At 45.4% G+C, this 14,820-nt stretch overlaps 1 protein-coding gene across 1 annotated transcript; it reads right to left on the reverse strand.

Annotated features, from left to right (window-relative positions):
- Positions 1-13,081: 13,081 nt before the first annotated feature.
- On the reverse strand, positions 13,082-14,059 carry MC3R (melanocortin 3 receptor). The gene has a single exon (XM_053958631.1). The coding sequence runs from the start codon at positions 14,057-14,059 to the stop codon at positions 13,082-13,084; it is 978 nt and encodes a 325-aa protein (XP_053814606.1).
- Between the last annotated feature and the right edge of the window lie 761 nt (positions 14,060-14,820).

Below are 14,820 nucleotides of genomic sequence, written 5' to 3' on the forward strand. Positions count from 1 at the left end.
ATGCTTGGCACGGCAAGGACCCACCTGGCTTTCTTGTTGTGGAGGTGAATTTCTTGTGTTGGGCTGCAGAACTGAATGGCTGCAAAGATTTCCCCAGCTTTAATTTTTCCATGATTATCCAAGTAGTGCTTGGTTTGAAGCTTCCATCAAGAATCTCATTTTCACCACAATGAAAAAAATCTACAGGAACTACTTATCTTTGCTTCTGTTTCCTACACGCTGGCCTTGGACTGTGTAACCAGCACCAGGTGGATGATGAGAAGTTTTTCTGTGAAAAATCAGAAGTATTAGGTCGTGATTTATATGTTCAGGGATGATAAAAGCAGCCCCAGCAGCTGCCAGTGAGCAGAACACTGCTGGAGGGCTGTGCCTGCCTGGCTGTGTCAGCACAACCATGATTAATGTACTGATGGTACATTAATGGCAGCTACCTGAAAACAATTCCCCTCGAAAACAGTGCTGTGTTATGTCCTCCAGCTACCTCCTCCTGCTGAAACTGCTGTGAGGAAGATCTTTGCTATTGATAGTAGAGGTGAGAAGATGAAAAAAAAAAAAGCCACAACATCATTTTGTGTCAATAGGTCCTAGGAAAGAAAAGAACTGAGTGTCCGTGGTCCTTTGAAGTTTTGGTGTGTCCTGACTTTTTTACTCTGCAGTTACACCCTTATCCCTGTAGCATAAAAATACCTTCATAGAACACGAATTCATCTCCTGGAGGAGAAGGGAACTGAGTGAGAGGAGAGGGCAGCATTAAGTCTCTAAATTAAATTAGTATCTGTATTACAGCTCTTCCCAGTCCTGACATGGAGCTGCTGGTCTTTGGCATGAGCTGCACGGTGGGAGTGGATGGGGGGCAGCTGTGCTTTCCAAAGAGGATGGAACCCCTTGGAACAGCTGCCAGGGTGGAGTTTGTAGAGCCATGGAATTACTGAGGTTGGATCAATAATGGTGAGGGTGCTTTAAGCTCATCGGGTCTACTTGTGAGCCCCACACTGCCTCTAAGCATCAAAGACAATCAAAGTCCACCTCTAAACATCAAAGACAACCAAAAGCCTTGGGAAGGGACAGGAATTGTTTGATTCTTCAGTTTCTGAAGGGGCTGGAGAAGCCTCTTGCTTTGGGCCTCTCCACTTGCTCTACCAACAGGAGCTCTGCAGCCCCTCTTGAGGTGAGTTACCTCAAACCTGTATGGAAAACTGGCAGCTGGAGCAAGGTGTTGAGGAAAAGAGGTCTCTTAGATAAATTCAGCACGAAATATTTACCATGTGTGGCACAAGCCTTCCTCCTTTAACTATTTAACACTGTTCTCAGACGTAGTGCTTGCAGCAGTAATCACAAAATCCTGTGTTCATTTTGAAACGTGTAATGAAATTTGCTAAAAAGTGTATGAAGTCTGCTTCTGATTACAGATGTAGCAGGATCTTTCCAGTCTTCCTTCCTTTTATTATGTGGAAGAAGAAAAAAAATCCTTTTCCAGTGCATTACAGCAAACTTTTAAGTGGCAGCATGGCTGAGGTGAAAATGTGATCAGGTTGGCACAGCCAGGGTAAATCAGAGTGAGATTTTGGGATGATCTCTTCCCACTGTTCAGAAACACCACTGTGAGCCTCACAGCTGGGTTTTTTTTTGTCTTTGCAGGAGCCCCCAGAGAGAAAACAATCATCTATTGTCCAGAAGTCCCCTATTTTCTAACAGGAACAGGAGAATGAGAGGCACGGATCTGGAATTGTGGCAGCGTGTCACAAACAAGAGCAGCCAGGAGACAACGAGTGCACAAATCTGCTTCCTGAGGGAGCACAGGGAAGGTGCCATTGGCACCATCCAAGACAATAAAAGCAGCATTAAAAAAAAAAAAAAACCTGATGATATAAGAAGTGCTGATGCACTGGAAATGTCTTTCCTCGCATTCATTCTCCATGGACACTTCCTTCAATGTCCATGGCCAGTTTAATTTGATTTGGAGACTGTAAATGGAGGATTTGGAGTTGTAAATATTTGCATTTCAGCAGCCACACCACATAGTGACCAATGGGCCACTTGTATTGCTGCTGTGGCTCGTGGCTGCTCCCAGTCCCACTGCTCAGTGCCTCTTCTCCCAGTGAGGCTTCCAGCAGCACCCTGAGCCCTCTGGGAAGCCCTCTGACAGATTTTGGGAGCAGTTTTTGGACATTCTCAAGCATTTTTGTTGCTGAAGTGGGCCGGTGTAACAAGTCAGAGCTTGCAGCATTTTTCAGCCTAGAAAACCCCTGCCAGTCTCTCACAGCGTGGCATCAAGAAAGCTTTAATTATCATGTGCTTGACAGTAAGAGGTAATTGATTTGTAATTTGTCTTGGGTTTGTGGTTTGGTTTGGGTTTGGCTTTTAATAAGGAATTGCTCTAATTGCCATTTAATGTGCACTGTTCCATCCAATACTTACATTTTTCCACTTGAGTGACTCTTCCCATAGTGGTGTCTGTTTAAAAGGAAGTTTTTTGTCAAAGCAAGGTTTGTGATGGGCCATAATCTCCCCCCCTTGAAATAAAGGAATTATTCAGCCAAAATACGTACACTCTGGTGATTATGTCGATGTATCACTTCCTGCTGGGTATTAAACTGCATTATTTCTGGAGTCTGAACTGGGAATATGATTAATAACAGCTTCTGATACAGCAGATAGCAAATGAAGGCCGAGTAATAGTAATTTTTCATTTGAATCACAGCCAAATTGGCTGCTTTGCAGTACTGGTCTGTGGCAATTATTTGTTGTTCTGCTTCCTAATGCTGATTTCCTTCCAGAGTTGATCAGCATGAGGAAACACTGGCACATTGCTTGAAACATAAACACTTGTGGGCAGGTGGAGAAGGCAGAACTGCTGGTTGGAGCTGCTTGAATCCAGGCCCTCCTGCAGGACAGGGCTTTTGTGGAGTGCCTGGTCCTGGTCTGGTCATGGTCCTGCCCTGGTCATGGTTCTGGTCCTGGTTCTGGTTCTGGCTCTGGTCCTGGTTCTGGTTCTGGTTCTGGTTCTGCTCCTGGTCCTGGTCCTGGTTCTAGTTCTGGTCCTGGTCATGGTTCTGGTCCTGGTTCTGGTTCTCTTTCTGGTCCTGGTTCTGGTTGTGGTCCTGGTTCTGCTCCTGGTTCTGGTTCTCTTTCTGGTCCTGGTTCTGGCTGTGGTCCTTGTTCTGGTTCTGCTCCTGGTTCTGGTTCTGCTCCTGGTTCTGGTCCTGGTTCTAGTTCTGGTCCTGGTCCTGGCTGTGGTCCTGGTTCTGCTCCTGGTTCTGGTTCTACTCCTGGTCCTGGTTCTGTTCCTGGCTGTGGTCCTGGTTCTGTTCCTGGTTCTGTTCCTGGTTCTGTTCCTGGTTCTGGTCCTGGTTCTGGTCCTGGTTCTGGTCCTGCTCCTGGCTGTGGTCCTGGTTCTGGTCCTGGTCCTCCCCTCTGTGTCCTGTCCCTCCATCCCTTGGAAATCCTCTCTCTCCATCTTTCCTGCAGCTCCTTCAGGCACTGGGAGGCCACCATGAGGTCACCCCAAAGCTTTTCTTCCCCAGGCTGAAAAATCCCAATTCTTTTAGCCTTATCCCAGTTCTCTTAGCCTGAAATTTGGCCCCAGCATGAATTTAAATACACAGAGAGAAATTAAAAGGGAGAAAAAGAAATTTTTAAAAAGGTCACCTTCATTTTAGAATTTCTCCATCCAGTTTCTCCAGCTGTGTTTAACAGTTCCACAAAATAAGATAAAAATCACAAGGTTGGATTAAGTTGATAGAATGTCTAGAAGAGAGCCATTTGTTCATCTTCCAAAGTAAATGATAAATTGCTTTGTGCCAGTTTATCTTCAAATGACCCTTGTGAATGTGTGGATCTCGTTTGTTTTCCACATTTTAATTGAAACTAGCTGGGTGTAAGAAAGCAGAACTGAGGGTGCTTAAATTCTCATTAAAACAACATGAACAAAAGCAACTTTCATATGTGCAAGGAACAAATGTGATTGCAAGGCCCAGATAATTTCTGTGAATTGTCAGCCACTGATTCCACGTGTGGCTTCAAAAGGAAAATGAAACATGGCTTGAACATACACAGGTGCAAATGCATAGAGATATATAAAAATATAAATATGTGTAAATGCATCTCTAACTCATGGTGACTGGAAGGTTCTTAACAAGCTGCTGTTTTTTACTGTGAGCTACCAATTGCAGGATGTGAAAATGCCCATTTTGGCTACTTAGACCCCATAAATATCCAGCCAAAGTGGCTGTGATTACTCAGCTTCCAGCACAGTGGACAAGGCTCTGTTGGATTCACAAAGGAAACAAAATAATGTTTGAAATCTATTCATTACAGCATTAACATGAGCGTGCCAAGCATTTTTTTTTTTTGCAACAATTACAACTTTTCAATCAGAAAAAGCCTTTTTCCAGACTTTTCTCCCTTACAGAAATTACTTCTTGCTTTTAACACATCCTCACTGATTATGCAGATGGCTTAATGACCTTGTATTCATTGCTGCTTCAGTGTGGGAGCTGTATTCTTAGTTAATTCCATCTTTGCTTTTATTTAGAATATCAGATTGCTCCAATTCTTTGATGGTGGTTTGGATCGTGGAGGGCTCTTGCTCACCATTTACAGAACTGTCTAGATGTACTTATCTCTTCAGAAAAAGGAATATTAAACCTTGTGTTGCATGTCCTGCTCATTCCAGCTCCCAATAAAGCAAGGAAGGAGGCAGTCCAGCAGTGATTTAATTTGCCAAATAGCAATATTTGTGCATTTGTCTCAGAAGTTATTTGCCTTTTCTACTCAGCAGTTAGACAACAAATTGGTAGTAATTATCACATTAAAAGGAAAGCATTACTTCAGGGTAGCTGAATAATTTTTCATTAAGGAGAACTTCCAAAGGGACAGCATTTAAGAAAACAAAACACAAAACTGTCACATAGCTCCAGCTCTCCCGGGGAATTCTGTTCCCTGAGCTGTCTCTTGAAAACGCTGTTCCCTGGGCTAAATATCCTCCCTGCCAACTCTTCTGGTTTCATTATTTGACTTTGATAAAGGCGTGGGGTCCCCTACATATTCTCTGATATCTCCCCTTCCAGGATGAGAACTCCTGAGCAGCAGGTTTTGGTGGCTAAATAAGAAATCCTGCTCCTTTCGGAGGGGGCACCAGCAGGGAGGGATGCAAGAGGAGCTTCTGTCCATGGCACCACTTAAGTCCCATTTTGGTCAGCAAGGCATCCACCAGAGGAAAGCAAAGCCCTTTCTGCACTTTTCCTGAAGAAAAGCAAAGCTGAGGTGCCCAGTGGGAAATCCATCACCTCTTCACATATTGCTCTGCACGTGATAATTGAGCTGGGCTTGAATATTTCTCCTGCATTCAGCCTGTCACTGATTTAACAGCTCGTAGATTCTGGTGAGGAGCTGCACGTAGGTCAGAAGATGATATTTAAAATCCACCCTGCCCGAGAGATAATGAGTTCCATTTTGAAGGAGAGCATTGATTTTTCACTGTGCTTGTGCTATCACATGGAACTGAGACACCTGTTAGAATATTTTTTGATATTTGAACAACAACAAAAAAAATTGTTATTGAAATTTGTTATTTGGTCTTGGGTGCTTTAAATGTATTTTAGGTTTTAAAGGATTATTGGCTTATTTGTCATTTAACCCTTACAAGTACAATATGTTTTTAGCTAATTCAAATTAACAATTCTAAAACAGAAAGGCCAAAGCCACAGGGCAAAATTTTCTGGAATCTTTTTGGAGGTTTTCCTTTTGGGAATGAGCAGTGGTTGAGACTAATTCCCATTAAACCAGCTGGAGGCTAGAGAAAATAATATAAAATCTTCTTGCTAAGGGAACAGGGTGGAGGCAAATGTTCCCTTGCCTCGTTTCTGTGTTTGCCTCTGGAAATAGCTGAGCATGGGAAGTGCAGCTGCTGTAGCTTTTTCTGTCAGCCAGCAAAGGAGGCATTTTAATACAAAATTAAAAAAACCCTTTGCAAGGAGAAGTCACAGTGATGTGAAGCTCCTGGTGAAGCTGCCAAGTAAACAACCAGAGAAGGTAGAAATCAAATCCAAACCAAGTTAGAGTAGCATGATATGAGAAAAGAAAGCAATGAATTGAAACTTGGAGAACATCATGTTTTTTCTGCTCGGTGAGTTGGTTTTTAAGAAGAATATTTTGTGTGCCCTGTCTGATTCCATGTATGCCTGGTTTAATTTCAATAGATTTTGTACCTGTTTATTACCCACTCATAGAAATTATGGAAAAGAAAGAACACTCCTTTATCTCTTGATAAAAATGTACTCTTCTATGATAATTTGCTTGTTTCCAATGTCATTCCCATTTTTCCCAGCATTTAAAACTTAGTATTTAGTAGTTATTATCTTTGTAACAGAATTTACAAAATGTCTGGTTCCTATTTTAAAGAGACTGGTGTTAAGAACAAAAGAATATATGGATTTGGGGCAATAACAATAGGATAGACTTATCAAATTCCATCTCAGATCATCCACAATAAGGCTAAATTCCATGAATCAGTGATGGAAACAATGCTTGCATTGTTATTACACCCACAAGTCCATTTGTACTTGTTCTCCGTTGGAAATAATTTCAGTTTCAACTTCTCTTGCTTAGTTAAAAGCAAAACCCCTGTGTTTTTTGATCTAAGTGCAGGTAGCAGAAGAGAACAATGGCTCATTAGTAAAAGCTTTTTACCACTAAAATATGCAACTGTCCCTTTGTCTACAAATACACACAATTCCTGATTTAACATTCTCAGTGCACATTTTTCTGCTGCTTTTCATTTTAATCAAAGGGAGCTTCTTTGATTTCATGAAGAATCCCCTGTGGGGTCATACTGGCTGATGGAATTTACCTGAGTCGATTTGAAATGTTTACTTCTGGCCTCTCCAAAGTGGATTTACCAAGAAGAAGTTGCTCAGAGCTCCTCCTGGGCTCACATCTGCTTTTTTTTTTTTTGGGAACAGGAATGACATCCCAACAACTGGAGCCACACAGCTGTAGGTTTATTTTTGGCAGGTTTGTGCCACGTGTACACATGGATTATTGGGTTTTTTTTTTTTTTTTTAGACTCCTCCCAGCATTAAACAGGGAAGCACTGTCAAATAGTACTTAGGGAATGGGGGAATTATTTATCTGGTGAGTTTCATTTGAGTAACAACAGAGGAGTGCAGAGGAGAAGGGTGAGAGCAGAGAGAATGCCCAGAGCTCTGGGGTGTGGCTGGCAAGGGGGCACAGAGTGGCAGCCAGAGACCCAAAGCAGCCTCTTCCAGCCCCGTTTTGTTGGTGTCCCTGTGAGCTTAAACAAACCTGAGAGGAAAATTGATTTTAGAGACTTGTAGCTGATTCTGCTTAAAAAAAAAATCTGTTTTAGCACTGCTTTGGTGTTCACTGATGGGCATTCTGCCCCTTTTTGCTGCTCCCTTCCCCTGGAGCTGAATGTTCAGGTCACAGCATAATGCAGGAGTTGGTGTTCTCCCTTGATTTGTGGCTTTAAATAGCCCCTGCTTCCACTGAGACACACAGCTGTCCTTCAGAAGAAATAGATGTTACATAAACACCAAAGACAATGCAGCTCCCTTTGTGATGACAGCACTGAAGTGTTTGGTTTAAGTTTTGTACCTCAAGCTGGATGTCCAAACACATTAATTGCTTGCTTAAAGATAAATTTAAAGATAAATTTTACTTACTCAAAGATAAATTTAAGGATAAAATTACTTGCTTAAAGATAAATTTACAACCCCACGCCTCATATTTGGTCCTGCCTCCTTTCTGTTTTGTTTTGCCAAAAGTTTTGGGTTCCCCAGGCCCACGTCAGCTGCTTTCATGCAGAGAAATTTGAAAATGAAATTTGAAATGAATGAAAATTTCAAATTTTGAATGAAATTTGAATGAAAATTTGAATGAAAAATGAAAGATGACAGTTATGTACTAGTCCCTGTACCATTTCAAAACCTGAAATTACGAGTCCTTGATTTAGATTTAGACCTTTCCAAGTACATGCTGTGCAGTCTTAAGATGACTAAAGGCAAACCTCTTCACAAGCAGCACATAATTGCCTGTGAGCAGAGGCAGTAACAGGCTGCCAGTGCAAGGTGTGGTGTTTTGCCAAAGGAAGAATAAGCTCAGACTCACTCTGAGAGACGGGGCTTTTGTGAAGAGGTACTTTGCTCCTGAAGGCTGAAGACAGGAGGAACGTTCAGGCTGTGAGAGATCAGACAGGAACAGGGATGAAGTCTGTCCTAATGAGCTGCAGACTCTTGATTTCAAACTTCTTGTGTCCTGATTGGCACCAAAGCTATTCACCCTCAGGCCTGGCCCTCTCCCACATCTCAAACATGGCCAGCTGTGCCCGGGGCTGTTTTGCACACCTGGTCAGACTCTGTCCCCATCCAGCCTTCTCTTGCCTCTCTTTTTTTACCTGATCTTTCCTTAGAGGTGCTCACCCTGGAAAATCTGCCAGAACGAGCTCGTGCTGTGTTAACACTGCTGGCTGCAGCCAGGGCTATGGGATCATGGAATGGTTTGGGTTGGGAGGGACCTTAAATCCCATCCCGTGCCATCCCTGCCATGGCAGGGACACCTTCCACTGGCCCAGGCTGCTCCAAGCCCTGGCCTTGGGCACTGCCAGGGATCCAGGGGCAGCCACAGCTGCTCTGGGCACCTGTGCCAGGGCCTGCCCCCCCTCCCAGGGAACAATTCCTTCCCCACGTCCCATCTGACCCTCCTCTATTTCAGCCTGAAGACTTGAATCATCCCCTAAGAGTGGATTTTGCACTTGGATGTGGGGCCAGGGAGCTGTGGAGCTGTTGCTGTGCCCTGCTGGGTCTCAGTGCCCAGGTCCCCTGGTGTCCCTGTGCTGTCCCAGGGGTCTGGAGCTCAGACTGGGCTGCAAACAGCAAAGGGGTTTCCAGTGTCTCTTGAGACACCCCATTTGTGGGTTCATCCCAAATCAGCTCAGGTGAAGCCACCAAACAGCAAACCCTGGTCCCCACCTAGGCCTCAACGAATAGAAACTTCTTATTTCAGTGGCAATGTAATGTTTGTACTAATGGCCTGAATAAAGACCTTTTCTGACTGCAGAGTTCTGTGCCTGACTTGGTTATTTGCTCATTAATACAAATGCTGTCAATTATAAAATATTTAGACACTCATTGATGGGGAAATTGCCTGCACAGTGCTGAATTTAATGTGCAAGAAACAAATCTGTCTGTAATTTGCAGAGTATGTTGTGTTGAGTTGACTTAGCAGGATTACTCATGTTCCTGTGAATTCAAATATTTGTCTTAAATATATGAGGATTTCCTAACACGTCTTTGAGCAAATGGTAATCCTACAGTGTCTGTGAATGTCTTGATTTTCCTGCAGAAAAAACGACTCAATAAATCCATAATAACAATACCTTTAGATGCAAAAGACATAATTTAGCTTGCCATTTCTTAGGCCATCTGGGGGAAACTGCACACACCTTGTTCAGCCCAGCACTGTCCTCAGGGGACAAACATTTCTTATTATGAGCAGACTGCATGTTGATTTGCAAGTGACAATTCTGCACGTGGTGGCATTTCACTGCAGTCCTGTTCAGGGGCAGATTCCCAGCTGGAAACGTTGCTCTGGCTGCCAGCAGGTGAGAGGGGCCCTGCCCTGCCCTGCCCTGCCCTGCCCTGCCCTGCCCGGGCTGCTTTGGTTGCTGTGTGCTCAGCCCCAGGGTGCAGGGCAGGGCAGTGGGACTGGGGTGGGCACTGCCCGTGGGTTTGTGTCTCTTGGATGGCTCCTGCTGGAGTTCTGTCCCTGGGGTGGCTGAGCACCACTTCCAGGGCTCCCCTCTCATCAAAATGTTTACATTTGTCCCACTGCTTGCAGTGCAGCCCTGTTCTTCCCTTCCCTTCCTTTCCCTTCCCTTTTCCCTTTCTCTCTCCATTTCCCTTTCCTTTCCTTTCCCTTTCTCTTTCCCTTTCCTTTTTCCCTTTCCCTTTCCTTTTTCCCTTTCCCTTTCCCTTCCCTTTTCCCTTTTCTTTTTCCCTTTCCCTTTCCCTTTCCCTTTCCCTTTCCATTTCCCCCTGGATGTGTAGCTGTGAGCATTCCCTCTCTAACTGCTGTAGTGGGGTTCAGTCCCATGGCCATTCCAGTCCCATGGCCATTCCAGTCCCATGGACATCCCCTCTTTCCCTTCCCACCAGGGCCAGCCTGGCTGTGATCCTGCAGCCCTGGATCCAATTCAGAATTCCAAAAGCAGGGCTCAGAGCTGAGGGTGTGGGCCTGGGGCTGAACAAACCCACCCCCACCTCCTGGATGACCTGGTGCCGGAAGGGGTGAGGGATCCTTGGGGGATTTTATGGATTCTCTTTCTGTTGTGTTTGCACATGGCACTGAAAATCTGACTTTTCCCCCTCCTTTTTGTGGAGCTCTGTGGGCAGAGCGAAGAGTTCCAGGCCAGGAGCAGCCTGGGATGGTGGGAGCTGTCCCTGCCCATGGCAGGGGTGGAACTGGCTGACAAAGGCCCCTTCCAACCCAAACCATTCCATGATTCTCTGAATTAAGAGGCTTTTGCCCAGTGTTAGACTCTATTTTCAGTTTTGTGAGCCCCCAGACTGGTTTGATGTGATGTGGTGCTCTGACAGAAGCAAACATGATTCTCAGTGATCTCTCCAGATTTTATTCAGCAGAGTATGTTTTGCAAAGCACTGTATGAATCAGTCCTGCTAAAACTGCTTTTAAAAGAGAAAAAAAGTAGGACAGCAGAGAAATAAGTAGGACATCAGGTGCAACAAGAGCTAAATACACAATAACCTGAGGCAGAATATCGTGGCAAACCATGCTCCAGAGCGTGGGGATACAGAACACTGAGAAAAGCAGAGGTTTTTTACAACAGGTAGGCACAGTCTTTGCTCACCACGAAAGTTCTGTGGCTCCCCATGCTGATTTCATCTCCACGTGCCACATCAGCTGCTGCAGGGTGTGACAGGCTGGGCTAGCAGAACACAGCTTGGTACTGCTGAGCTGGGCTTTGTGGCACACACACAAAGCTGAAAGCATTTGGCTTTGCCAGTCAGTGGGATTGTCTTTGGTCTCTTCTTGAAACAGTGTGGCAACAACAAAACAGGGAGAATTTTCATTTGTGCCTGTTCTGCTCCACTGTGAGGCTTTTTTTTTTTTTTTTTTTTATTTAACCATTCTAAAATGAAGGGTTATAGGATTAGGTAAGTGTTGGAACAGAGGGAGTGCTGGAAAGGGGGAAGTCTGGAGGATGTGATCATGAGAGAAAGTGAGAACTCAATTAGGGAATTTTGGGTGTGATCAGAGGAGAAGTAGGGAAATAGGAGAAATAGGGAAAGTGAGGTTGGTTTGTGGTGGGACAGAGTGTGGCTGGAGCACGGGGAGAGGTGGTTCCTGGCCCCAGGAGGATTACCCAGCCCCTAAGACTGGAAAATGGGGCTGTTCCCTGTGGGATGCTGAGGATCAAACACGGGCCAGGAGGTGCAGAGTGTGAAATGTGATTCCCACAGGCAGCAGGGCTGGGTCTGGAGCCAGTGGCACGGAAACACCAGCACCAGCGTGGGGCAGAACTGGGGACACAGGAGCTGGGGAAGCTCTGGTGCATGAACAGATTCTCACCTGGCAGAGGGGAGTCCCAGAAAAATAATAATAATAATAATAATAATAATAATAATAATAATAATAATAATAATAATAATAATATCATCAACCTAGCAACTCCACCCAAAATAAGAAGGTGGGGGGAATAAAAGAGAGAGTTTTAAGTCGAATGAGAACTTTGAGATGCTTGAAAGCATCAGACAACCCTGAGGGTTTGGGGATCCCCCCCTCCTGAAAGCGAGGTACCAGAAAGGGGCTGAGCAGCCTTTAGGATGGCTCAGGGTGTTCTCAGGCTGGCACTGGTGGTGCCACTGCCCCTGCCCGTGTCGTGCACGGGCTGCAGCAGCCCTTGCTCGGTGACTGTGCTGGTTGAAGGCCACCTGCAGGGTTTGTTCTTGCAGAAAGCAAAGACTGAACTGGTGCAGCTGCAGGTGCTTGCTTTGCATGCCACTGGCAACCAGGGGGTTGGGAGAGGATGGCAGACAAACCTGGCGCTCTCCTGTTCCCTGGGTGCAGGGTAGAGCTGAAGGAAGGACATTTATTATTGTCCTGCCCCAGGAGATTTATTTCTCAGTGGATAAAGTCCTCTCTGCCACACACATCTGATTTCTTCCAGCTGCTGAACTTAGAGGTGGATGTTTGTAAGGACTCCCTGCAGCTTTTACACAAAGCTGCATTCAAAGTATTTTGCATTTTAGCTCTTTTCTGATCTTCAGATCCATGGATCTCATTAGTGAGGATTTGTCAAAAGGAGGCTTCTATGAGTTTTTACAAACATAGCAATTACTACATTGATCAGGGCATTCCAGCTTTAAAAAAATAATCAAAAATTCAAGGGTATAATACTCTCATATCACAATAAATAATGCAAAAGCCTTCACATGAGTCAATTCTCTCAGGCAGCTGTTGAAGCCACACTGTCACTGACACTGTAGTGATAACTGATTTCAGAGCAAGATTTCACCCTTTGAAAATTGTACTCGGGCTGCTTTATGGCAAGCAGCAAAAATGTCAATCTATTCTTTCATTAAAAGGTGGGTGTAGAACAATGCTGTTACCTGCTGGTGTTTGGAAAAACAGCTTTCCACAGAGGTTACTGATGACATCTTTTAGAAAACACTTGCTGGCAGTGGCACGGAGATAAAGCAACAGGCACAAACAAATGCGAGAGGGAATTTTATCTCAGTCTCTGGAAGGTGGCATTCCCTTTCAGGATTCACTGTCCCCTGTAAGATTTTGAAGCTGTTTTGTAAGCCACTCTGGATTTCCTTCCATTATAACTATTTAAAAAACTTCAAATAATTCAATTGAAACTGGTTTTCACTCTAAAAAGTAGGAAACAAGGCATCATGTAGGAGGCTTTTGTCTGTCCTGCACCCTTCCTTCAGGCACTGCGTTTAAAGTGAGCTGCTCTGTATCTCAATATATACATAAATATATTTATATTTATACACCTATGGCGTGTTTTTTTCCACCCAAAACCAGGTGTTTACAGCATGCACTGTCCCACACTCATGCCATAGCAGCAACACACGATTTCTTTGAAAGTCTTCCTCATCTCCAGGCTCCTGAAGGCGTAAATGAGCGGGTCGATGACCGAGTTGCACATGATCAGCACCAGGTAGGTGTTGAAGTGCGCGGTGTAGCAGACGCAGTAGGGGTTCATGGGGCAGGAGATGATGAGGATGAGGTGGAGGAAGAAAGGCGCCCAGCAGACAATGAAGACCCCCAGGAGGATGGTGATGGTGACGGCCCCCTTCATGCAGGTGCGCTGGGGGGGCACGCCCTCGACGGGCAGCGCCGCGATGCGCTTGACGTGCAGGCGGGCGAACAGGAACATGTGCACGTACAGCGAGGCCATGAGCAGCAGCATGGTGAAGAACATGGTGATGAGACACACAATGACAGTTTTGCTCTCCGAGTAGGCAATGAAAATGATGCCACAGATGATGCAAGCCACCCAAATGAGCACAATGAGGGTCAGGGCTTTCTTCACCGTCATGATGCTGTGGTAACGGAGGGCATAGAAAATAGTGATGTACCTGTCGATGGCTATGACCAAGAGGTTGCAGATGGAGGCTACCAGAGAAATACAGATCATTGAGTCAAAAACATTGTCCATGTGCTGGATGAAGCGGTCGTCAATGATCAGGTAGCCGTTGCTGAGGATTGCGATCATGACGGTCTCCAGGGCGTTGGACATGCTCACCAGCATATCTGCCACAGCCAGGCTGCAGAGGAAGAAATACATGGGAGAGTGCAGGTTGCCATTCTTCAGCACTGCCAGGATGACAAGGATGTTCTCCAGCAGGCTGATGATCCCCAAAGTCAAGAAGACCTCGGCTTTGATGAAGACCTGCTCGCAAAATCCATCGCCGCTGCGGTTGGCCGGGATGGAGTCGTCGAAGTCTTCGGTGGCGTTAAGCAGCACGGGCTGAAAGGAGAATGCAAAGCGTGTGGTGTTCATTGTCAGCAGAGGAGCTGAGCTCACCAGTGACTGTGGACCTGACACAGCACAGGTTAAAAAGAGAAAAAAAAAAAAAAAAAAAAAAAAAAGAGAAAACAAGTCCTTCCAAGCTGCTGCTGTGCATATGGGGCGCAATCAAGCAGGACTTTAGTCACTTTTAAAACATCAAACAATCTGCATTTACAGTGAATTTTATGCCAGGCTGCTCTTTCCTTCAGAAGAAAGCGAGCTCCAAAGACTGTAGGCAGCAAACAGTTTTCTCTGCAGGGAAGAATCGGCAGCAGGACATTGCTGGGTTCAGCTCCACTGGTGATTAAAAGCAGGGAGTTTCCCCGTCTGCCGGGGCAGCATGTTGCAGCTCAGCCAAGCATCTGTTGCTATTTCAGTGGGAAGAAAGGAGACGAGAACTAAGGGATTTATACATGCAAGAAAGAAAAACCAACTCCTACTTCACCCTGCGAGCCGAGCATTGGCCACTGGAGAGCGAGCACCTTTGTGAGTGACAGCTGGAGCACCTGGAGCGGCATCCCGGCACATCCCAAACTGTCTGGCGCCCTCTGCAGATACCGAGCAGCGCGGATTCGCCGCAAAATTCCTCTGGAAAACGGGGTTTTCATGCGGGTAAACTTTCTGCCTGCTCCGGGCAGCCGGGTCCTGCCCGCGGGAGGGTTTGGGACAGGCAGGATGCTCGAACACCCTCCGTGCACCTTTGAGTAGCCACTAGGACTGGTCTTAAATGGGATTGTACCCATTTAAACCTC

Source organism: Vidua chalybeata, chromosome 17 (genome assembly GCF_026979565.1).
Source record: "Vidua chalybeata isolate OUT-0048 chromosome 17, bVidCha1 merged haplotype, whole genome shotgun sequence".
NCBI classification, from domain to species: domain Eukaryota; kingdom Metazoa; phylum Chordata; class Aves; order Passeriformes; family Viduidae; genus Vidua; species Vidua chalybeata.